This window comes from Pseudorasbora parva, chromosome 20 (assembly GCF_024679245.1).
Source record: "Pseudorasbora parva isolate DD20220531a chromosome 20, ASM2467924v1, whole genome shotgun sequence".
In the NCBI taxonomy this organism is placed as follows: domain Eukaryota; kingdom Metazoa; phylum Chordata; class Actinopteri; order Cypriniformes; family Gobionidae; genus Pseudorasbora; species Pseudorasbora parva.
Window position 1 is genome coordinate 25,713,295 of NC_090191.1, and position 25,764 is coordinate 25,739,058.

The following is a 25,764-nucleotide window of genomic DNA, read 5'->3' on the forward strand; positions in this document are numbered from 1 at the left end:
CCAACCTTTTTATACCATGTGCCGGGCGCCAACTATTTTTCCCATCGTTAAAGGTGCACTATGTAGTATTTTTGCAGTAAAATATCCAAAAACCACCAGGACAGTGTTATATATTTTCTTTAGATGAGTTCTTACAATATCCCAAATGTTTCCAACTATTTATAAATTTGTAAAATGGCTATTGTAACCAATGAACCGGGATGTCTGAGAGAGTCACCTATCAATTGCGTCATATCCGCGTTATCCTCGGTTTCCGGTTTGATTTTGCAGAAACGCTTTACTCTTAGCACTGTGAACAAGTCTCAAAGCAGCCACTGAGTGAACGCAGAGTAACGTCATAACATTTTATTTTCATTTTAAACACACTTAAATGTATCTTATATGATAAACAGAGCTGCGTTACCTCACACTCATTACCGGAAAAGGCGCTGTGACTGTGTCTGGTCATAATAAAATTCCTGCTGCTCGCGAGCCGTGTGTTTGCGTAACAATCGCTCCAGCGGCCTTGCTCAGCTCCCTCAACACTCGATCCGGCTCTGCTTCATACTACAGTAACATTAATAACCGCATCCATGAACATGATTTCTGCCAGAGTCCTATCCCGATTCTTTTCCACTGGCTGTGAGGTGAAGACCACATGTTGTTTTGAATAGGCGCCCTCTAGCGGACGCAACAATTATATAGTGCAGCTTTAAACTAGCTAAAGTGGATTTGGACACTCCTTAAGTGCACTTGCTTAGATCATTAAAATTGGGCCCTGATTCTCTGAAGGCAGCATAATTTTTCTACCTATTTTTTGGAACAGCTTTTGTGTCAAGAGTGCCGTTATGATGCCTTAAAATGCTAGGTAGGCAGCTCACTAGTTTTTGGAACAGAGCTTATTCTCTCCCTAACAGCCCCTCCCTGGTTCCTCCAGTGCGGCAGACTCTTTGGACAGAAGAAAAAGGAAGATGAGGAAAAAAAAGGCAGATGGGAGTTTGCTTTTCTCATCTGTGGAGGTATTAGCGCAGTAGCCCTGTAAATCAAGGTTTTGAGTAATGTTAGGCCCGATGGAAAAGGGCAGCCATGGGTTTCAAGAGAGACGTTGCCTATTAGGACTCTCTGATTCATCAAAGCTCCGTCTGCCATGTGAGACCCTCTGTCTGGCTTTCTGTGTGCCGTCTTGCCCTCTCCATACCCAGTGTCTGGGAACACCGGCATCTGTGCTAATGGTGAACAAGGACCAGTAAAGTCCGGTATAAATCTCACCGGGCAGCACAGCCAAAAGAAACAGTCTGCGAGGGAAATCAGTTGCGTTTTGTTCACGGATCGCCATGGATCCTTGCTGTGAGGGGTGAACTAGGGGCGAAACGCAGGTCACACGTCTTTGAACTCCTAACCCGACTTCAATCGACACACTCCATCAGGTCTAGCGCAGATTTATGAAGTAACCAACTAGCCTGTGGAGATTTACACACTAGTGGCTAAATAGCTGTGCGGTTTTATGAAGTCGGCTTTGAATGATGGTTCGGCTCTGACAGGAAGATGAAATCTGAAGTGAACCCTGAATAGGCTGGTTATGTGGAAGAAGCAAAAATATAACATTAACGTCATCTCTAAATATGTAGGAGGAGGACAGTGAATGCCTAGGGCAGATCACCTTTTCAGATGTGAATAACACACCAGAGAGGAACCGCAGAGCAATATTATACTTCAAGTACCGAAGTGTTCCTCAGGAAATGTGTTTTTCTACAGATTTATTCACGTCATTATGAAAATCTAATAATAAATGCATATTTTACTGGGGGAACTAGCTTAGAGCATCTTCCCTTGTACCATGGCTGTATTGTTCCTTTGATAATGGCACCATCTAGTGGATAACAGAATATAGCTGTGTCTGATTCATGCTAGTAACATGCAGAAACTTTGATTTTAATATTAAGATGTATATCTGTATATTGCTCACCTCTGTCGTTGCCGCTAGCATACTGCAGTGGTTTGCTTTTGTCAATACTGTTGAAGCTCTGGCTCCTTCGGTTCAGGTTTGAGGAGCCGTGGGCTTTACTGCTGCTACTGCCGCTGCCTGCAGCGGGGACTCTGGAGGGACCTGGTAACCTGTAACACACGACACTAATACATTAGTTTGGCCTTCAATCACTGGATATGAGCTGTATGAGATTGCATATAGCTATGACAGACACACACACAAAACACACTTTTAATTAGGGACTAAACTCTATTGTTTTTATAGTGAGCTAATGATATTTTCTAACATCAAAACGAACCCCAAATGAAATGGAGGCTGGATGGAGCCTTTCTTTATATCATCAATGCTAAAAATCCAGTATTTTTTATTTTTTGGGGGATTCTTCATACATAGAAAGTTAAAAAAGAAAAGTATTTATTTGAAATATAAATATTTAGCAACATTATACATGTTTTTACTGTTACTAACAGTAAAATTATTATTTATTTATTTGTTGTAGTAAATACTAAGAGAGCAAGGGCCATTGAAGTGAATAGAAATGGTAATGATAGAGTCAAATACACAGCTTTCAATGCAGTTTGGTTCCACAGTGGTGAAGAAATTACACTTCACCTTTAATGTTTCAAATACATTCATATTTACCCATAACTGTACTGTGGTCGTACCATTTTAGAGTGAGGTTATCAGATAGTAATACCCTTCTGCACTGATACTGATCCTTGATTTTATTCATACTATGTAAAGTGGTATTTACATGAAATTCCAAAACCCAAACAACATGCAGTGTATTATTATAGTCAATTCTAGAAAAAAGGGTCTCACTATGGTACCATTTCTAAATACCAAAAAAGATTTATCATTAATAAAGGCTAAATCAAAGACTAAATCAAAACATGTTTGTTAAATACATTAAAGATGTTAGATGGTTAAATACATTCCTTTTTCAACCGACCGACCGACCGACCGACCGACCGACCGACCGACCGACCGACCGACCGACCGACCGACCGACCGACCGACCGACCGACAGACAGACAGACAGACAGACAGACAGACAGACAGACAGACAGACAGACAGACAGACAGACAGACAGACAGACAGACAGACAGACAGACAGACAGACAGACAGACAGACAGACAGACCGACCGACCGACCGACCGACCGACCGACCGACCGACCGACCGACCGACAGACAGACAGACAGACAGACAGACAGACAGACCGACAGACCGACAGACCGACCGACCGACCGACCGACCGACCGACCGACAGACAGACAGACCGACAGACCGACCGACAGACCGACAGACAGACAGACAGACAGACAGACAGACAGACAGACAGACAGACAGACCGACCGACAGACAGACAGATAGATAGATAGATAGATAGATAGATAGATAGATAGATAGATAGATGGATGAAAGGCATTTAGGAATAATGATTTGATTAATATACAGTGTTTTTTAAAACGGCTCATTCCTCAACATGTCAGCATAATAAACAACTCTTTATTGCTCTAAAAATCTATTAGCTCGGAGTGTGTATGTTCTTTCTTTGTAATGCCTTGTGCTGTATCCACATTATTGATGATTTACTCCTACAAAAAGCTTGTTAATGACTCACAAGTAGTAGTTTTTAATTGGGAAACACATCAGCCGAAACAGCGTCTCATAAACATGTCAGGGGTGGAACAGAAAAGGCAGGAGTTTCAAGGTTCCTTGACATTGATACTTTTTTTTTTTTTTTTTTTTGCCAATTCACCAAACAGATGTTTCACATTACTCAAATCTGATTACAGCGAAAGGCGACTGATAAACTAATAAAGACCTATTCGTTTTATTTGACGCATTTTATAAAAAACGTTCGAAATTCCCATCATCATTTGAAATTCATGACCGATCAAAAATGTTTTGAAAAGTCATATTACAAAGAATCAGAGCAAATAGCTCTCTCAGAAATGATGGATTGGAAAACAATGATTCAGGCAGTTCAGGTGCATGTCTCATCTAGCCTCTAATGACACTGCTTCATCACTCGCTCATTTCCCATCAGGCACTTCTGCTTTTCCCTATTAACCTGTTACGAAGGCCACCATTGCCAGCTATGATAATAAGCAAATGTGAAAAGCGGCTCTGAAAAAGCATATCTAATGGCATTTCTCAGAGAGGTTATTTTGGTGTAGAGCAGTGTCTGAATCGAGGACAGCGTCTGAACTAAAGAGTTTTAAAGTTTTACTTTTAACAGGCTCACATGGAATTGGTGTCCACAGAAAGCTCAGTCGGCCCTCATGTGTTTGTTTATTAAATATATTGACTAATTGTATCATGCTTTCAGCTATAAGTACAACTGTATTCAGCTGTATCAGCTGAGCGTAACCCATTTTATAATGTTTAAATCTGCAGATTTCCCCCTTGAATGTGCAAGAAAACACATCAAAAGTGAGCAGATTCAGTTTGGCCTGGTTCAGAGATGCAGGCAACATCTGACATCAGCATTTAGAAGACATTTGGTTATCTAATTGAAATGTTCCTTAGACTATGATTTGCATGAATATGTATCACATACATACACAAACAAAAAATATGCCTGTAGAGGACAAATTTAGTGCTTACCAGGCATCAGAATATAGAGAACGTTGCTAAAATAGACCTGAATTAAAGACCTGCATCTTTTTTTCTGTGCTAAAATACTTTATCCTATCCTGACGTAATATACAGAGACAAATATGGCTTTCACAGGCTGATTTTTTCAGAGAAAAAGAAAAATAATCTGTTGTACTTTGAACATTTTGAGCATCCAGAACAAGCTGACACAGTAACACACTAGCTCAACCAACACTGTAAAAAAAAATTCAGGACTCGAATTGAAAATTTTTAGTGACTGATCACATCTACATTTTTCAGTTAGCCGAATTTAATTTTTGCGAATTAAATTGCATCAATTCACAGAATTTCAATTTGGCCAACTGAAAAATTTAGATGTGATGCAGTCACTAGAAAATTTTCAATTGGAGCAATTTATTTTATTTTATTTTACAGTGAAGTTGGAGCAGGACTATCTCATTGTTTGGCCAATGGTAGAGAAGCAGGGAAACCTGTTTGAAATGTGCATTGTTTTGGAGGTTATTTGATGACACTAATGACACAGAAAAGACATATTCCGCTTTAGGGGCTGTTATTGGAAAGTCTATACCTGAGGCTGAGGTGGTCAGCAGGAAAATCAGGTCTCTGGATCTACTCTTGTTTATGTTAGGGTTATAATTAAAGTGTCAATAGAGCTCAGATGGAAAACCTGTGCGTTTGACAGGGTTCAACTGTGAAACATCTGCACTGCCGAATAATCACTGGATTTTAATAACATGTCACATCTATTCCAATCTTTGTCCTGCATACATAACAAGGTCTTATGCAAGATACGATCTTTCAAATTATGTCTGTTAAAATTTTGTTTTAGGATTAAATAAAAACACTTTTGTCATCTCCGGTGAATCTTAATACACCAATTGAAAGTTTTGGATTCTAGAGAATGTCTAATTCATGCAATATTATTCATGCTTTCCCTTTATAAAACAAACAAACAGGATTGGTGCATGTGTTATTAATTGTGCCTCTCTAGCCCAAAATTACTATACAATAATCCTGTAGTCAATGAAGCCTCAGATGTAGTTTAAATGCATGTTTCTAAATAAAATAACAGGAGAAAGTGTGTATATTTTAACATACACACACACACACACACACACACACACACACACACCACACACACACACACACACACACACACACACACACACACACACACACACACACACACACACACACACACACACACACACACACACACACACACACACACACACAACACACACAACACACACACACACACACACACGATTAATCAAATCCAAAATAAAAGTTTGTGTACATAATTTTTGTGTGTGTACTGTGTATAATTAGTATGTATATTTGAATACACACATACATGTATATATTTAAGAAATATTAGCATACATATATATATATATATATATATATATATATATATATATATATATAATTTATAGTATATATAAATATTTTATAAATATATATAAAAAACATTTATTACATGCATGTGTGTATTTATATATACATAATAATTATACACAGAACATGCACATATATTATGTAAACACAATTTTGAATGCAAATAATCGTTTGCCAGCACTAAAATAAATATGCCATAAACAATACATCATTAAGATTTTTAAAATAAAAAATATATATACGATATTTGATATTTATACAATATTTGATAAAAGATTTATCTATTTTCCAATGCATTTAACCAGGCGTTCTCCCGTAAATCTCATATCTGATCATCAGATTTTCAAAAACTATTGCCAGTTGTGTAGCCCTCTGATAACAGTAGATGTGAATGGCCCTCTACATCCTTAAAGACTATTTGAAAGTCTGTATGATAAAATATACAGTACATATGAACTTAGGAGGAGAGCCTGTCTGAGAGTCCAGTATGAAACAAAGTTTATTCAGGATACTATCTACTAACATTTTTATATCAGTGCTTTGAGAGATGATCCCAGACCTCATATAAGTCAAAGTAAACTGCAGCGCCTCCATTCCTGTCCCTTTCCCTGCAGGCACATGTTGGCTTTGAGCAAATAATGCCATCAGTTGAACCCTACCCATCAGGTTGTCAGTGGAGTAAGCACTATATCACACATAGTGTCCATCACATATCTCGCATAGTTCGGCCAGGGGCTGCTTGAAATGCTTTGCCAACACTCAGCTTCCCACCAGCTCAGAGATGAAGCAAATGCTTTCAGGGCCAGGCAACTGTTGCCCGAGCTTCAAACTGCAAATAAAAATCCCGGCTAAAGTGGACAGAGATAAACAGCATTCAAGATCTAAGGTTGATCCAAGACTTTCTGCATCACCTCAGTACAACCAAGATATGCAGCTCAAACCCCTTAGAAAAGCAACAGAAAGATTTTCGAAATGGGAATAAAGTTGAAGAACGGACACCACCAGCATGCGTTTATATCGTACACCACTTCCATCACCCAGATCTGTTGCTACGGCTTTGAACATCAGTAGATCCGCTTTCCCAGTCTCTATAGCCTAAAGGTCTGCGGAGAGTTTTAGGTGTCAGAACAGAGCAAGAGCAGGCAGATACTGTAAAGACTCTACCTTGTGTTTTTCTTCTGAGGGGCTGCTATTCCACTGTGACCTGGCGGACTTGTATATCGTGCGGTGAGACTGTAAAGAGGTAGTGGGGAGAGAACGAGAGAGAAACGGGAGAGAAAAAGAGGGAGGGAGAGAGAGAAAGGAATGAGGTTAATGATTGGATTGAATTTTTTGTTTTTTTTTCAAAACTGTGGCATCTTTCTCTCTAATGCAATAAGGGCGGCACTTCGCGAGCCACAATCAGGGCTGAGCGCACGCGTGCAAACGCAAACAGCGTGGCCTCTGTGTGCGCCTACTCAGATTCACATGACATGTCACTCGTCTCAGACCACAAGTATGTGTACTTCCTCCAACCATCCTACTGTTCTGGTCGCCGTTGTGTGCTGTAGATCTAAACAAGTTAGAAGCCCAAACACACTCTTCATAAACCTGTACCTTAAAGTATGTGTGTGTGTGTGTGTGTGTGTGTGTGTGTGTGTGTGTGTGTGTGTGTGTGTGTGTGTGTGTGTGTGTGTGTGTGTGTGTGTGTGTGTGTGTGTGTGTGTGTGTGTGTGTGTGTGTGTGTGTGTGTGTGTGTGAACACAGTAAGAGCTTTATTCTTCATAGTGCTGAATCACTGACAGTTTAGATTGACATCTATAAGAACATAACTCCATCCCAAACAACAGAGATGATATTCCTGTAGGTCCAGTCCAGTCACAAAGAGAGAGAGAGAGAGCAAGAAAATGAATATGTATACACACTCACTCACTCTCTCACACAAACACACACCTCTTCCAGGAACACATTAACTGTGTGTATACATAATACACAAATATAAACTGTTCATAAGTTTGGGGTAAGATTTTAACTGGAAGATTCGATACTAAGGTAAATTCCTTGTGTTCCTTGACAATAAAGCTCCTTCCGATTCTGATTTTGAATAGAGGAAATAAGTAGTTATATTTAGCAAGTATGCAGTAGATTGATCTAAAGTGACAGTAAAGACTTTATACTTTACATGTACTTTTACTTGTTCTTTCAAACCGTTCAATTCATAAAATAATCTTGAAAAAAGTACCCTGTGTTCACCAAAAATATTAAGCAGCACAACTGTGATAATAATAATGTTCCTTTAGCATTAAATCAAATTCTGAAGGATTATGTGACAATGTAGACAAATCTGAAACTTCTGTTAAGCCATCGCAGAATGAATAAAATAAATAAATATAGAAAAGTCATGTTAAATTGCATAATATTACACAGTACTGCTGTTTTGACTATATTTGAATGAATACATGCGAGAGAATAGCGTTCTTTCAAAAAACGAAAAAATCTTCCAGATTCTGACTGAACTTTATAACGGTAATAAGTATAAACTGTAATAAGTTAATAATGAGTATAATAATATACTATTGAACTGATCTTTATAAGGACAGACAAGACCCTTGCCTTAGGCTGAGATGAATGAATGCATTTTTTTTTCAGATCGAATAAATGATGGATGGAGGTCCTGCCAGAAGAACTTGTACTTACAACACACACACACACACACACACACACACACACACACACACACACACACACACACACACACACACACACACACACACACACACACACACACACACACACACACACACACACACACACACACACACACACACACACACACACACACACACACACACACACACACACACACACCAAAGCATAAACACCTCAGGCCAAACACAGAACAGTTGGCTGTAGAGGTCTCAAATCTCTCTCTCTCTCTCTCTCTCTCTCTCTCTCTCTCTCTCTCTCTCTCTCTCTCGACAACTGACTGACACTGTCTTTGTTCGTTTCGGGTGTGCATTTGTGTTTGTATATGCTGTGTCCAAGCGGTAAATATGCCTCGACAAGCTTTGGCGTTTAGCAGGTTTGTGAGCTCTGCATGATGGAACGAGAATGTCAATGGGTGGATGAAAATCAATGAAAGTGGAAGGTTGAGAGAGAATGAGAAAGAGGGAATGTCCAGTTCGCCATGGTTCATCATCTATCTAAACAGCACCTAGTTGCCATCACCATCTGCCATGCTGGAAACCAACAGCTCATATCAGCTTAAGGTCGTCAATATGGTTTGTCAAGCTGATCAACCATCTTGGATCATGAATGACGATTATATGAAGCACTTAACAAAGCAAAACACCCATTGGTTCAAAAACCTGTTCCACATTATAAAATATCAAATATGTTCTGATTGGTTGTAATTGTGTCCACGCTTTCATCTGAATTACAGCAGGCTTGGTTTTATCTTGTTAGTTATTTGGAGTGAAAAGCTGAATTTCTGGTCCTTTCTTCCAAATGCCAAATAGGGACTGAGGAGGTGGGTGTATCTGCTAAGAAGGAGATCATTATGACCACCATGAATGTTTCACTTTAACAAGCTTCTACGGCGAGTGCGTGACAAGGAGTTGGCTTAAAATTACAGACTCCCTCAGGTAAAACCCTGAGGAGAAACAAAGACTTCACCAGACTGAGAGAACGAGAGGAAGACAGTGAAAGAAGGAGGCAAGACAGCAGGTTAACAAGCATTGTAACCAAAGACAGCTCCAGCGAGACACTAACACTGTCTTTCACTCTTTCATTCACTCTCTCTCTTGAGAATGTGATCATGTCCACATGATTAATGAGGCCCATCGTTTCTTCTCCAGCTCAACAGGCACAGGATGGTTGGGGAAAAAAAAGAGTCTTTGCTCTACAACTTTCTTTTCTTTAGTTTTCCTTCACTTCTAAAAGTATGACAGTCTCTCAAGGATAAATCTGTTGCCGTGGGCCATTTAGACACACTTCACAGTGAGAAATGAAACAAATACCAACTCTGTCAAGGTCACTGTTCAGAAAATCTTAAATTGAATCTAAAAAAAATAGGTTTAGTTAGGATTACAAAACCACTCACTACAGTTTCTCTAATGGGAATCAATACATGTCAAGATTAGCCTACCTACTCAAATTAAAAGCATACAATACGGATGCATATGGAAAGCTTTTTGTTCAGTCATATAAGCAATGGTGACCACTTTTTGTGTTGCTACAATACATCCACTCCAATAAGTGCCAAGACCACTGTCGTATCACCACAAAAGAAGCATTACGAAAGCATAAATTATACATCAAAACTATTAAATTGAGTGTAGAAATGTATGTAAACACACTGTAGAACCATTGCAGATGTAACATTTGTGCTGTAACAAGCTACTCAATATCTCCAGTGCATTTTAATAGATAGTGCATTTCATTATTATTTCAGATTAAGTTTCAGATGTGTTATGTAATGTTTTAGTGAATATTTTTGACAATCCTATCACAAACTACTTTAAAATCAAAACCTCTTAATTAGCAGTACTTCACAAGTTCTAATGAAATAATTCTAGATGACTTCCAACAGCAAAAGACAGAAAGCAAGGAATGATCCACACAGAGAAAAGTTTTAAAACTGATAGAAGTGCAACAACCTGTAAAATGGGTTTAAACTCACCTCCCGAGAGAGAAACATCTCATTTTGAAAGCAGAACAGACAACTTCCAAAAAAGGAACTAAACACCTAAATATAAAATGTCACACTGTAGACCCAGAATAATTACTAAATCTAGAGGGACACACTAGCCTGAATACACTGAAAAGCACAGACCAAAATATCTGCATCATAAACTACCAAAATGTTAACAACAACCATGTGGCTTCCAGTCCAAGCACCTATGCAACCCAGATACGTAACACGACCAATACTACTGTACCTATTGCTGTCAGACTTTCTCCCATAGGACAGTCGGCTCTTCCTGTCCCGTGAGCTGGGGGCAGGCAATCGTGAGCATGAGACAACCGAGTCGAGCTGTTCACCTCGGGACATGGTGCGTTGAGAGGGAGGGATGACACTTCACCCCCCATATCTTCCCCAGACCTAAAGGCACCGCAATGTCCAGTTATCCCCCCTCTCTCTCTCTCTCTTGCTCTCTCCCTCTCTCTCTCTCTGACCGTCACTCCAGCAGGTGTTGGCTATAGAAAGCCTGGATCTCTAAAACTGTAAATGGGAGCAGCGCCTGTGGGTAAAACTAGCCAGAGTGCATTATAAAAAGCTCCCCCTCATTCCCAGGGATCTCAGACAGTGTTGTATTATGGTATTTAGATCTTTAAAACTAAACAGATATCCAGCTGACTTGGTGTCAAAAGTGGTAAATGTGAATTTCTCTTTTTATTTCTCTTTTAAGATGCTGTTAGCAAAGGCAACAGCATCTTATACAATGTCCTCACTAGTAACAAGTGATAAAAGTTACTGTATGCAAATCTGTGTACAGGTATTAGCAATATACGCAGCAGTCTCATTGCAGTTTTCTTTCCTCCGCTGATGTATGTCTTTAGTTTACATCACAGCTGGGAACCGTGATGTTTTTGCTAGAGCATAGCACGGTTAGGAGGAGGGTCATACTTATTTTAAAGAACATTCAATTGGACAAAAATTCAGGAAGGCCCCTGAGTGCAAGATGAGTTATTAGTATTTTAGATACATAGCTAAAAGATAATGTTGTCAATTTTTAGCAATACACTATAAAATAGAGTATAGATGCCCACAAAGCATAATAATAATAATAATAATAATAATAATAATAATAATAAACATTGAATAAAAGCCACAAACCTTAAAGCTACACTATGTAACTTCCGCGAGCAGCGGGACTACAGGTATACAGCTGCAGGCGCCATTTCCGCTTCTCCGGTAAAGAGTAGGAGGTAACGTAGCTCTGTTTATCATATTAGATACATTTGACTGTGTTGAAAGTTATGATATAATGTTATTCTGTGTGTTCGCTCAACGGTTGCTTTGACACTTGTTCACACTGCTAAGAGTAAAGTGCTTCTGCAGAATAAAACCAGAAAGCAAGAGTAACGCAGATATGACGCAATTGACAGGCGACTCCCTCAGACGCTATGCTCAGACGTCCCGGCTCCTTGGTTAAAATAGCAATTTCTCACAATTTACAAATAGTTGGAAACTATTGGGATATTGTAAGAACTCAACTGAAAACAATATATAATACTGGCCTGGTGGTTTATGGATATTTTACTGCAAATATCCTACAAAGCACCTTTAAATTGGGATTTTATGAGTTTAAACTGACAGTGATTTTCAAAGAAAAGAGTATTGACACCTGGTCATTATTCTTCAATGAGAGATGGTAATTTTTGTTATGTTATATGTTATTTTGCTATGTTATCTTCTGACCGCCTTATTATTGGATTGTCTTATGTCACAATTTTAAGCATGAACAGAAAAAATATTTAGCACCAGCAACTTGGACAGTGTATGGAAGACCATTTTAACTATTAATTCCCCTTTGGAAAAAAAAAAAGCATCACAAATGGATTAAATATAATGGCCTGGTTTCACAGAAAGGGCTTAGACTAAGCCAGGATTAGGCCTTAGTCTAGTTCTTAGTTCAGTTAGAGCATTTAAGTAGCTTTTATAAATGTGCTTTATAAAAAAAGAAAAACTTACTGGTGTACATCTTGAGACAAAACAGTGGCATATTTTAAGATCTGCCAGTGCAAGTTGCTTTCAGTTCAAACGTGCATTTTAGTCTGGGACTAGGCTTAAGCCTCGTCTGTGAAACCGGGGGAATGAGTTTATTCATTGAGTATGTGATACGCTTCTGCCAGTAAGCCAAAATGCTTTACGAAACCCCAGGAGTATAGTTAAGTGTTTCTGTGCTGTTGGCCAAAGATCAGCGTTGATGAATCGCCTAGACCCCTGTGACTGATACACTCACACAAAGCTAATCAGCCAGTCACCCACTTTAACACCTGTAACCTGAAGCCAGTAAATGTTAGAAGAAACATTTCCTAAACGCAATACAATAGCTTCCTTTTTACCCAACTGTCTGGACAAAACTGTGATAGTTATCTGAGGAGACTGCGTTTACAACATCCTCGAGGAGTGCGGCCAATCTACAGCCCTCCTGGCTCAATTCTGCTCACTGATGTCATTTGTTGTGTGTGGAATGCTAAAGCTGTCTCTCTCTGTGTGTGTGTGTGTGTGTGTGTGTGTGTGTGTGTGTGTGTGTGTGTGTGTTTCAGGCTGGCAGTCCAAGGCCCTCTGAACACCTGTCACTGCTGGATCTGAGTTGAGAGAGATCCCACAGGCCCTGCACAAGAATGAGGGGCAGCTGTTGTCTTTCTCTCACTCTCTTCCTCTCTCTCTCCCTCTTTTTTTTTGCACTTTTGAATGCTGACAGCATAGAGAACTCAGCACTAGAAAACGCACACTCGTGTTTTTTTGCCTGTCCCACACACACACACACACAAATGCATTCTGGGCCAGGTAATGTGAGCTAGGCTGTGTAACGCCACTTATGTGTGGCATCTCCTCTCTGTAGCTGCTTAGATTACTCATCTATTTACATCATAGTCATGGCCTTCCTTTTTTACCAACACACGCACACACACACACACTATATATATATATATATATATATATATATATATATATATATATATATATATATATATATATATATATATATATATATATATATATATATACACATCGGTTTTTAACCACGGTTTTCGGTTCGGTTTAGTTTTTTGCGATTCTCTTCTTAGGCGACAGGAAGAGGCTAAGGAGAAAATGTTTTTATTGCAATACTTATTTTACTAAAAATAATTAAAAAAAACCTTACTTAAACTTAAAACTTCACTTAAAAAAACCTTGTACACATTCCTAGTGTATTGTATAATATAAAATAAATATATAAATAGATTAAGAGTGGCAGCTCAGAGATGTACAGTAGCATTTAAGTATGAAATTGAATGAATAAATGTAGGCTAAAATTAAAACTACATAGTCTTCATTATACAATATACATTGATTAGCGTATGCTGTATTCAAGTTTTTTTTTTTAATTATTATCCAAGAGCAGTGAGTGATTTTCTCTTTTCCTTTTGTTGTTTTATTAACATAATTTTACAGGTGAACTGTCCCTTTAAGGACAAGCGTTCACTAGGCTGCACTGCTGTCAATTTAAGACCTGCTCACATCTCATATAAAGACACACACGATTTTACTTTCACTTTAGACGTAACCAACTGTGTTTATATATATGCGAATGGAATGTTTAACCGGAAAGGCTTTAAAATGCATGCAAATAACGAACTTTCGTGATTGTGAATAACTAAAGTGTTCCGTGAGTATAACTCCAGCATTTCAAGCGTGGCTAAACACCCCCTAACTTTAGTGCTTATGATTGGATATTTGCTCATATCAGCGTGTAGACTCACATGCACACTCAAACAGAGCTGAAATAAAATAAGAGAAATATTTTAAATGGAGAGAAATAAAATAATTAAATGCAAAACCGGAAAAAAAACCCCCCTCAATTTACAAGCGTTACAATTGAACCTTGAATGCCGTACCGAACAGTTCAATATTATATTGAAAATTGTGGCATCCCCTTTTGCTGTCATAACAGCCCTGACATGTAGAGGTATGGTCTCCACTAGACCCCTGAAGGTGTGCAGTGATATCTGGCACCAAGATGTTAGCAGCAGATCCTTTCAGTAAGTTGTGAGGTGGGGCCTCCATGGATCAGATTTGCCGTCTTCCCATAGTGCAACCTGGGGCCATGTGTTCCTCAGGTAAGCGAAGCACACGCACCCGGCCATCCACGGGATGTAAAAAAGGAAACGTGATTCATCAGACCAGGTCACCTTCTTCCATTGCTCCGTAGTCCAGTTCTGATGCTCACATGCCCACTGTTGGAGCTTTCGGTGGTGGACAGGTTTCAGCATGGACACCTTGACTTGTCTGCAGTTATGTAGCCTCATATGCAACAAACTGTGATGCACTGTGTCTGACACCTTTCTATCAGAACCAGCATTAACTTCTTGAGCAGTTTGAGCTAGAGAAGTCTGTTTGATCGGACCACACGGGCCAGTCTTCACTCCCCACGTGCATCAATGAGCCTTGGCCGCCCACGACCCTGTCGCTAATTCACCACTGTTCCTTCCTTGGACCACCACAGTTTGTCCCTTGTCAAACTCACTAATCCTTACACTTGCCCATTTTTCCTGCTTTTAACACATCATCATTGAGGACAAAATGTTCACTTGCTGCCTAATACTGTATATCCCACCCACTAACAGGTGCCGTTATGAATAGATTATCAGTGTTATTCACTTCAGCTGTCAGTGGTCAAAATGTTATGAATCATATTATATGATATTATATTAATTTACTTATAAAATAATAATAATACAAATAATATATGTAATATTTATAAATGATTATAACAATGTCAGAAGGACAAGCAATCTAACACAGTTTTTGTTTCCATATTTAATTTTATGTGAACAACAGTGAGCTGTTTTTGTAAATTTTTCGTAACTTTATGTTGTTTTTTCAATTGAGAAAACAGAAAATTCTTTCCAAAACATCTCCAGAATAAGCTCCGGAAAACATGGCTTGTGACATTTATATTGCCGAGGTCTATGAACATAGAATTCTACAAAGGAAAATATTATTTATTTAGCCATACAATTCATGACTAAAGGTGCAAATCGAGCAGAGACAGCCACAGGTATCATTAGACGTGTCCTACCTGGACTGCATGTCTTGTGTTTTGTGCTGGCTCGCTGGCGCCGTCCCTGTGGTCTGATGCGTGACGTGCTGTTGAAGCTCCACTAACGACTGCAGGTACTGCTGCTGGTGCTGTTGTTGCTGCTTGTAGCGGGACAGGATGAAGAACAAACCCAGGATGCTCTTCAGATTCCCATTACACACCTCTGAAGATCAAACACACCAGATTTAGAAAGTACCACAGGAAGAGCTCTTTAATCCTGCGAACGACTGCATTACACTGATATGCCAAACCTTAAATGCATCAAGTTTTTAGTACAGGATCAAGTCAGAAGAAACGGCCGTTAAGTCACATGGTAACTAGCCTCATTATAAGGAAGTTCAAGTTGGGTTTACAATCAGTTGAGAACCTGGGGGAGATCAGTTCTGTTCTCTAAATGAGGAAGTTATACACAGTATGACAATATGCAACTGTCTGGAGGATCCAAGTTTAGCATTGTCATTTGACTGTCTGGAGTCTTGCACATCATAAATTAGTTGTAAACAGTCACTGTAACAATTGGTTCTGACTTTAAATTGAGACCTTTTTTTAAGGAGATGCTGATTCAAGCAAAACTTTGAAGTGCTGGATGGAGCTTAGAAGCCCTAATGCTATTATCCTATGCACATGAGCGCTGTGAGGTGTGCAGCGGGGAAAGCTTTTCAAACTTTTTCGAAATTGAGGTTGTGAGTTTGAACAAGTGCCAACATAGCGTTGCTCTGATCACAGCGATAAAGGACTGAAGATGAAGGCAAAGGCATCGATTGTCTGCGCTCCGCCTGCCAGCGACGCTTTACTCTCTTGTGCCCATTTATGAAATGGCCTTCATTCATAGTCACACACTGCTAATGGCTGATGCTGAAAGCCACTGAAGGATGGCAGTGCTGAGGCAGCGCTAAAGAGAAGAATCTGGTTTATTTCTGACAGCCCGCCTGTTTGTTCTGCCCGTCAGCGATGTTTGGGGTTATTAATCTCCCCCCGGTTCAATTTGGGAGCGCGCAGAGCTGTAATTTGTATTCTACATAATAAAGCACTCAGATGGTATGTTTCCATTGAACATACTTTCTGGGTCAGGCGACAGAAATTTGGCACTGGTGTCTTTGCACTTCAGGTCAATGCGGAAAATGAAAGGTGCAAAAATGAATGCTAATTTGTAAATACATTTTGTATGTTTGCATTAATGGAGGGAATTAGTCTTTTTCTTCACAGCTGCTTTGTGCAAAAGCATATGGATAGCTTTTAGATGTTGGCAAAGGCTTTAGCTAGGGGGCTACATTGATTCACATTAACCCCTTACTGCACACCCCTATGCTGACAAGTGGGGCAAAAACGACATATCCGAAATAAAAAGGTTGCTGCTCATAAGTCATTCTGAATAGACACATAACCAACACATATTTAGAAAGCCAACACTTTAGGGTTTACAGTTCAAGACTCAGAATTACTCAGACTGTTATTACTATGGAGATATATAAGAAATATATGCTAATAAAATATTTTACTGTACTGTAAACACCTACTTGCAGTCTATTGTCTAATGTCTGACGAGGAGAACAGCTCAATTCATACTTATGTTGTTCTCACTCAACAAACCGTTCACACCTCTGCAGGCATGAGACTTAATCTTCATTATTCTTTTGTTTGTATATAGCCATTATTAGCCTTTATCTGGCATTGCATGGCTTGTCCATCTCACCACTTTCATCACACTATACATTAATGGGACCTTATGTGAATGATATATATTATATAAATGTATTATAGCAAATACATTTGCGTAGCTCCTGGTGCGGCAAATGCATCAGAGCTACAATTAGCATCACGCATAACACAATTTAAAGATTAATATTTCACTTTCACTCAAAACTCACTTTAAACCACCATTGAATGTTTGTATTAACTTCCAATCACGATCTAATATGGATTTTAGTCATATAATATGTTATGTTAGCCTTTTATATGCAGCTAATTGCTAAAATGCTGGGTTAAAAACAACCCAAGTTGGGTTGAAAATGGACAAACACCAGAGGTTAGGTTAAATGTTTTATTTAACCTAACTATTACTATATGGCTGGCTTAAAATGAACCCCAAATAGGGTGGAAATTAAAAATCACACACATAATAGAGGCACCGATAATAATCAAAAGGTTAACATTTATTAATAAGCAATTTAATAAATGTTTATTGTTTAATTAATATTAATAAAACATATTAATAATGACCATGTTAAATATTAATTTCCAACATACTTTTGGGTTACTTTTAGGCAAGTAGTCATTTTTAAACAATAGTTGAGTTCAATAAAACTACCCAGCACATTGGGGACATATTTAACCCAACAGCTGGGTTAAAAACAAAACAATTCACTAGAGTTTAAAAGAACTCATTTGCTTGGTTTGTCCATTTTCAAACCAATTTGGGTTGTTTTTAACCCAGCTTATTTTTTAGAGTGTAGCATTTATAATGTAAACATCCATTATTTATATGAAAATCACACACAAACCATATAATTAGCTTCTTGCTCCACGTGTAAAAATGTTTCTTTGCGTTTGTTTTTCATGGAGCTAGAATGTAGGAAGTAGCATCATCCAGAAGGGCAGGAGTTATGGAATCACTTAAGGTGATTGACAGCTCTAGGCTGAATGAGCGCTCAAGGAGTTATAACTGACGCAAACCAGGAGCAGGAGAAACAGAGCGCGATCGAAACACACTCTTTCAGCTCTTAAGGTTGCATAATTCAGTGGGAAATTAATAGAAATTATATTCTGTATGATGACATAGTTTGCAAACATTCAAGAATAAATCATTATTTCCCCAAACATGCGCATTCTTAGACTTAGAGCCCTAACGGACGCTGTCTAGTGCATCTATGTGAACACAAATAAACTGGAGCAGATGTGAGGGAATATGAATTTGTGTTATTTTATTTCTTTAAAATATAAAACAATTACAGATTATTTTGCACTCCTGACATAAATTAAGAAATTAATGTAAATGCAACCTTTTATCATAAACAGTGGTCAAATATTGAAGCTGGATTCTTAAATCTTTCTAATGATACTCAGTTTGTCCAGATCCAGTAAGAGTGTGATGATTTAACGTGCAGTGAATGCTGAGCAACAATAATCTGGGGCCGTCTGCAATTTATATTTTTTTTATTCATGTAAAGGGGATAAGCCATTACAAGTCTGTACAATTTTCACGAACGCCAGTGAACTCAGCATCACTTATAAAATGTCACCATAAATATCCCACTAAAGAAAATAACAGTTAATGGGATTAGTAATACTATAAAATCATAATAAATGATTATTACATCTAATTCAAAGAAGTAATCTTTATATTAACCAATCAGATTTAGTTTTTTCATGTCAGTACTGGCTCAAACCATGTAAACAAACACCAGTGAGCAAGGATTTACATCGGCAATAAAAGTAAAAGAAAGTGAAAGTTGTATGCAAATGAACACACTTTAAGCAGAAGTTTAAATGTGGACTCATCCTGTCGCTAGCCGCACAAGGTCAAAGGCGTATCTGTTCAGATGGATTTATTAGGGGAAGTGAAGACAGGGAAGTGTGAATACATTATCTATTTACAGTGATGTGACCTTGACCACTTCCCCTGTATACAGTAGCGTTCCATCATTCCCAAGCCAAATTACTAGTAAATGTGTAATACTTTGTACAGAATTACATGGATTGGTTACATGGATACACTACTGTTCAAAAGTGCAGATGAAAATTATTAATAGAAACATTTATGTACAAAATTGTACATGGTCCCTTTACAAAAAAGTCAAAAAGTTTTTTTTTTTAAAGTCACTTATTACCAAGGCTGGATTTATTTTATGCAAAATAGAGTAAACACAGTCACATGATCTTTCAGAAATTTGGTGCTTAAGATTTATTTTTAAATTATTCATATTATTATCAATATTGAAAGCTGTTGTGCAGTTTCATCATTTTTTGAGTTTAACCGGCCTCTGTTTCTGTTTTTCACAGAAGAAAGAAAGTCATTACAGGTTTGCAACGACACGAGGGTGAATAAATGATGAGAATTTTCATTTTCTAAGTGAACTATCCCTTTAGTCCAGCTGAGATTAGGAACAGTGATTTCTATGAAAACAGGCTTCCTGTATTTTACATATTAATGAGTGTCTTTCAATTTGAAAACCTCAGAAGGTCATGCTTGATCTCTTTTGTATGACTTGTGAGGATTTTTATTTGAGCAAAAGGATTAAACAGCTCAGAAGAAGCGCCTCTTCTGTTACACTGAGTTAGTGTGGACGTCAGTGTCTTTATACACGTGTGTGTTTCTTGTCACGATGGGTTTCATGGTCAGGTCACCGGTGAAGGTGCCCCCTTTGACCCTATGAAAAGTCTTTAGGACTAACCTGCTCTTTAACAAACTGCACCTTTTCAACAGTTCCTCACAACCAATGAGATCAAAGCTCTTGGCCTAGAGGTCATGGAGTGCCATGCACTTAAAAAAAGCACTTAAAACCAGAATCCCACTGTGCGTTCTGATACCCTACACACCGTGAACAGAGAGTCATGTCCACTGCAGCAGGGAAAGGGATATTGATAGCTTGCACCTATCATTATTGGACTGCTCTGGGGAAAGAGGGCTAGGATAACACTCAGCAGGGGTCAAGAGGAAACTTTCCCAGAGGACATTTTATTGCAGAGGATGCGCTTTCATAGCGAAGGAGGTTAGGTTTCAACTTTGTCTCAAATATTTCTCTTAAAATTCCTTAAGGAAATATAAATAGAAACAAATGTGACAACTGTACACAGTTAGAGTGGTGAGGGTCATTCTATGAAACGAATGACTTTTTTAATTCGGAAAGGCGATTTGTTTTAAAGAACATTAAACATGCTGTCAGACAGAGAATGACATTAAGTGCTAATAATGAGTTATTATTAGTCTGTAAATGCAGACGTAGTATAATATTAATAATATAATTTTTGATTTTATGTTTTAAACACTTATGACTTATATAAGCATGCAAAATGGAATGACTTGCAGGATAGTGCTATTAAACTAAATAGCATAACTGAACGCATTCTATAAACTGAGGATACTTCAGGAGGAGTGGAATTTAATCCGCTCTGAATTTAATCTTGTTGTCTAGGAGAAATCTTTTAGTATATTCAAAAGTAAATAAAACCAACATTGACAGAAAATAGAAATACTATAGGCTATGTGTGGCATATTGTCTGTGGTTTAGACATTATTACATTTATTTTCCTTGGAAAACTCCTACATTCTTAAGCACATCAAACGCAAAAAAAACCAAACTTATTTTATAAAGGTCTTGAGTCGGCATGCCTCATAAAATACTAAACACAAGCGTATGCAAGCCTCCAAAACCCAAACTCTGAAACCTCAGCTAATTTAATTAAGACAACTACTCACAGCTTTAGGAAAGATGCTCAACACACACACATGTACACGCACTCGCTCAAACACACATACACACACTCTCACTCCCTCACTCCCTCCCTCACTCGCTCACTCAACAACTCACTGACTCGCTCGCTCGCTCACTCATTCACTCACTTGCTCACTCATTCACTCATTCGCTCAATCGCTCACTCATTCACTCACTCGCTCACTCATTCACTCACTCACTCGCTCACTCATTCACTCACTCACTCGCTCAATCGCTCACTCATTCACTCACTCCCTCGCTCACTCGCTCTCTCACTTGCTCTCTCATTCGCCCTCTCACTCACTCACTCACTCACTCACTCACTCACTCACTCACTCGCTTGATCGCTCACTCACTCACTCACTCACTCACTCACTCACTCACTCACTCACTCACTCACTCACTCACTCACTAACTCACTTGCTTGCTCGCTCACTCAATCACTGACTCAAACACTCACCCACGCACTCACTAACTCACTCACTTGCTCGCTTGCTCACTCAGTCAAACCCTCACTCACTCACTCACTCACTCAGTCACTCAAACCCTCACTCACTCGCTCTCTCACTCGCTCACACACTCACTCACTCACTCACTCACTCACTCACTCACTCACTCACTCACTCACTCGCTTGATCGCTCACTCACTCACTAACTCACTAACTCGCTTGCTCGCTCACTCAATCACTGACTCAAACACTCACCCACTCACTCACCCACGCACTCACTAACTCACTCACTAGCTCGCTCACTCAGTCACTCACTCACTCACTCAAACACTCACTCACTCACTAGCTCATTCGCTCGCTTGCTTGCTCGCTCAATCACTCACTCACTCACTCACTCAAACCCTCGCTCACTCACTCACTCAGTCACTCAAACCCTCACTCACTCACTCGCTTGCTCGCTCACTCAAACACTCAAATACTCACTCACTCACTCATTGCTCACTCCCTCAAACACTCACTTGCTCGCTTGCTCACTCACTCACTCAAACACTCAAACACTCACTCACTCACTCACTCACTCACTCACTCACTCACTCACTCACTCACTCACTCACTCACTGCTCGCTCGCTCGCTCACACATTCACTCACTCACACTCACTCACTTAAACACTCATTCAAACACACGCACACGCACACACACACACACACACACACACACACACACACACACACACACACACACACACACACACACACACACACACACACACACAAACAGTAGTAGGGTAAGAGTGTGTGATGAGTGTGCGATGAAAGCGTTGAGAAACCCAATACATTGTATATTTATGGACCCTTTGCACTCATGAGGCTGAATTTAGCAGGACAGTGAATACAGTATCCAAGCTGCTTTAGGTGTATGATATCATTCCTCACAGCATTCAGTACACTTGAGCTCCTACTTATGCCGAAAAAGAAAATCAAGGATCTTTGTGGATTATAAGTGCAGCCGTTCTAAGAAAACCTTTAATGATCTAAAAAATAAGATTGAAATATTAACTAGCCTCTATGGGCTCAAACACTCTACTACCAATGTAGCTATAACAATGATGCAACACTTAACTGTGTATGTAAACGGAACCAAATTAAATGCAAATATTCCACATTGCCACTATCCCAGGGTGTTGGTATGTAGTTGCTAGGGTGTTTTGGTTGATTATTTTGGTGTTCCTAAGTGGTTATTCAGTTATCAAGTTCATTTAAAAAGAGTTCATCCCTTAAGTCTCTATGACAATAGATAAAGACCCCCCCCTCCCCCATTTATTTGCCATTTATAGAACATTCTGATAATGTATGTATTTTAGTAAAAAAAAAAATTGAAATAGAGTTCTTTAGGGGTAAAAAAATAAATTCTCAGTAAATTTTAATTTACATCTTGATTTTAAAGCATTTTATTTGTTTATTTTTAATATAGATAAACCTATGTAAAATCATCCTGTGGGGCCCATGGTTGAGAACCACTTGGCCCCTATTTTCATGCAAATATATGGAGTGTTCACACATTGTATCATCATGTAATACAAATTTGGTTTAGAAATGTAAACCAGCCGCACAATTGGAGATATCCTTATCGGTATCATCTTCATGGTCTAATTATGCAATGTGTTATATGTAAAATGGAACACTTAAAGAGATAGTTCAACCAAAAATAAAAATTCTGTCATAATTTTCTAAACCTGTATAATTTTTTTTTCTTCCTGCTGAACACAAAAGAAGATATTTTGAAGAATATGGGTAAGCAAACATTGTATGAGCCCCGTTGACTTCCATGGTATTTTCCCCTTTGACTATGTAAGTCAATGGGACTCCATCAACTGTTGGGTTACCCATATTCTTCAAAATATATGTTTGTGTTCAGCAGAAGAAAGAAATTCATACAGGTTTGGAGCAACTTAAGGGTGAGTAAATGATGGCAGAATTTTCATATTTGGTGTCTGTTAATGTTGGTGGTTATTAAAAGCCATTAATTCTATATATAAGCAGTTATGTAGCAATAATACTGATGTAAACACCACCAATCATGAGAATAGCAGACCTATATGTGTAAAGACATTTCTTACCTTCAGCAGAGAGCCCTTGAACACTGACTCCTCTGGCCCCTAAGAAATTCAGACAAGCCTCCACATTCTCAATCTGAAAGACAAAAACAAAGAGATCAGCCATACAGCAAACTCACCAGCACGTGGTCATAGCATTGAGGATGTGGACGGTTTATGTGAGTGACCAGTGATGTCAGAGAGGCGGCTATTGAACCTCACACATTCCTATCAGTATTCATTTCGACAAAGCCTTTGACTGTGATGGTTTCTTCTGAAAGTCGCCTTCAGCAATGGCGTATTTCAGCGTGTATGACAGCTCAACTGGTGTCTGTGAGGCTGACGCGCGCATGTCGATGTTGTGCGGGGACACGTCCACGGACTTATTCCCACAAAAGGCTCTATTGTCGGCAGTCAGACAGTGTCATGACCCCTGGCTAACCTTTGTGGTTCGGTCCTGGAGTGTGACACTGGGATGGCAGTGTGTCACACCTACACACACGCTGACAGACAGAACAGGCACTACTTTGCAGGCTGTAAAAATACAGCACTCGACTGAAAATGTGGTATTATCGTGGCGCCGCCACTCATGGGCACACAAAGAGACATACGCATGGCTCACATATTTTGCACTAGTATAGGGCAGAATGCTGGAGAAGTCATAGAGTAGGGTCAGATGGGGTCTGGTCAATGGGCCAGACCGCACTATATTATTATGCGACAAGGGAAATACTATGTGGAATGCATTGTGCTGTGGGCTGGAGTTTTGAGACAGAAGCGAAGAAAGTTGACTCAGCTCATAGAGTGCATGAGACCCTGAGGGATTCCCCCTGTACACAGTCACTAATACGGTCTATAATACACACTCACAAGGAAATCTCACTCTAGTGACAAATTCCAATATTATTCATGCTGCTTTAAAGGGTATTGTAAAGAAGCCTCAGTTTTCACTTTAGATGATAGTGTAATATACTGTAAATATACACTACCAGTCAAAAGTTTGGAAACTATTCCATTCCACTAATACTATTATCATTGTTTTTGAAAGAAGTCTCTTCTGCTCAGCAATGCTGCATGTTTGTTATAAAAAAAGCTCTAAGATTGTGAAATATTATTAAAATGTAAAATAACTTTTTATTTATGTTTTCTATTTGAATATATTTTAAAATATAATTTATTCCTGTGATGCAAAGCTGAATTTTGAGCATCATTACTCCAGTCTTCAGTGTCACATGATCCTTCAGACATCAGCCTAATATGATGATTTGCTGCTCAAGAAACATTTATGGTTATTATCAATGTCAAAAACTTTTTTGATTCTTTCATGAATAGAAAGTTCAAAAGAGCAGCATTTATCTGAAATACAACGTTTTTGTAACATTGTACTACCATTCAAAAGTTTTGAGTCAGCAAGAATTATTATTTTTCATTTATTTATTTATTGTGAAAGAACTTAAATAAATCAATACATTTATTCAGCAAGGATGCATTAAAATGATCAAGTGACAGTATAGACACACTGTAAAAATATTCAGGTCTCCAATTGAAAATTATCTAGTGATCACATCAAAAAATTTCAGTTGGCCAAATTGAATTTCTGTGAATTGATGCAATTTAATTCACAAAAAATCAATTAGGCCAACTGAACATTTTTTATGTGATCAGTCACTAGATAATTTTCAATTGGAGATATGACCATTTTTATTTTATTTTATTTTTTTACAGTGCATTTATAATGTTACAAAAGCTTTATATTTCAGGTAAATATATTTATATATTAGGCAATAAGACAATGAACATGTTTTTCTGACTCCAGTCACATTATTATATGAATGTTAGCTTACTAATGTGTGTGTGTGTTTCATTAAGCATGTTGAAATTTTAGCATTTAGCAGACTGAACAAAAATTAAAAATGAATTCATACAATATTTTTATTACAATATCTGACCTTAATAAACAGCTCTGGAACACTTTTTTTCTAATTGGTCAATCACAGCA

At 38.5% G+C, this 25,764-nt stretch overlaps 1 protein-coding gene across 6 annotated transcripts in view; it reads right to left on the reverse strand.

The window, feature by feature from the left end:
* nav3 (neuron navigator 3) overlaps positions 1–25,764 on the reverse strand; it is a 363,919-nt gene that overhangs the window by 86,377 nt on the left and 251,778 nt on the right. For 5 of the 6 annotated variants that reach the window (XM_067428267.1, XM_067428263.1, XM_067428264.1 and 2 more), the window contains 4 exons: positions 23,790–23,862; positions 15,770–15,953; positions 7,161–7,229; positions 1,946–2,094 (listed from right to left, as the gene is read on the reverse strand). In XM_067428267.1, the coding sequence (XP_067284368.1) occupies positions 1,946–2,094; positions 7,161–7,229; positions 15,770–15,953; positions 23,790–23,862 (475 nt within the window). The remainder of the gene's footprint in view (positions 1–1,945; positions 2,095–7,160; positions 7,230–15,769; positions 15,954–23,789; positions 23,863–25,764) is intronic. The other variant, XM_067428265.1, reaches the window with a different exon arrangement.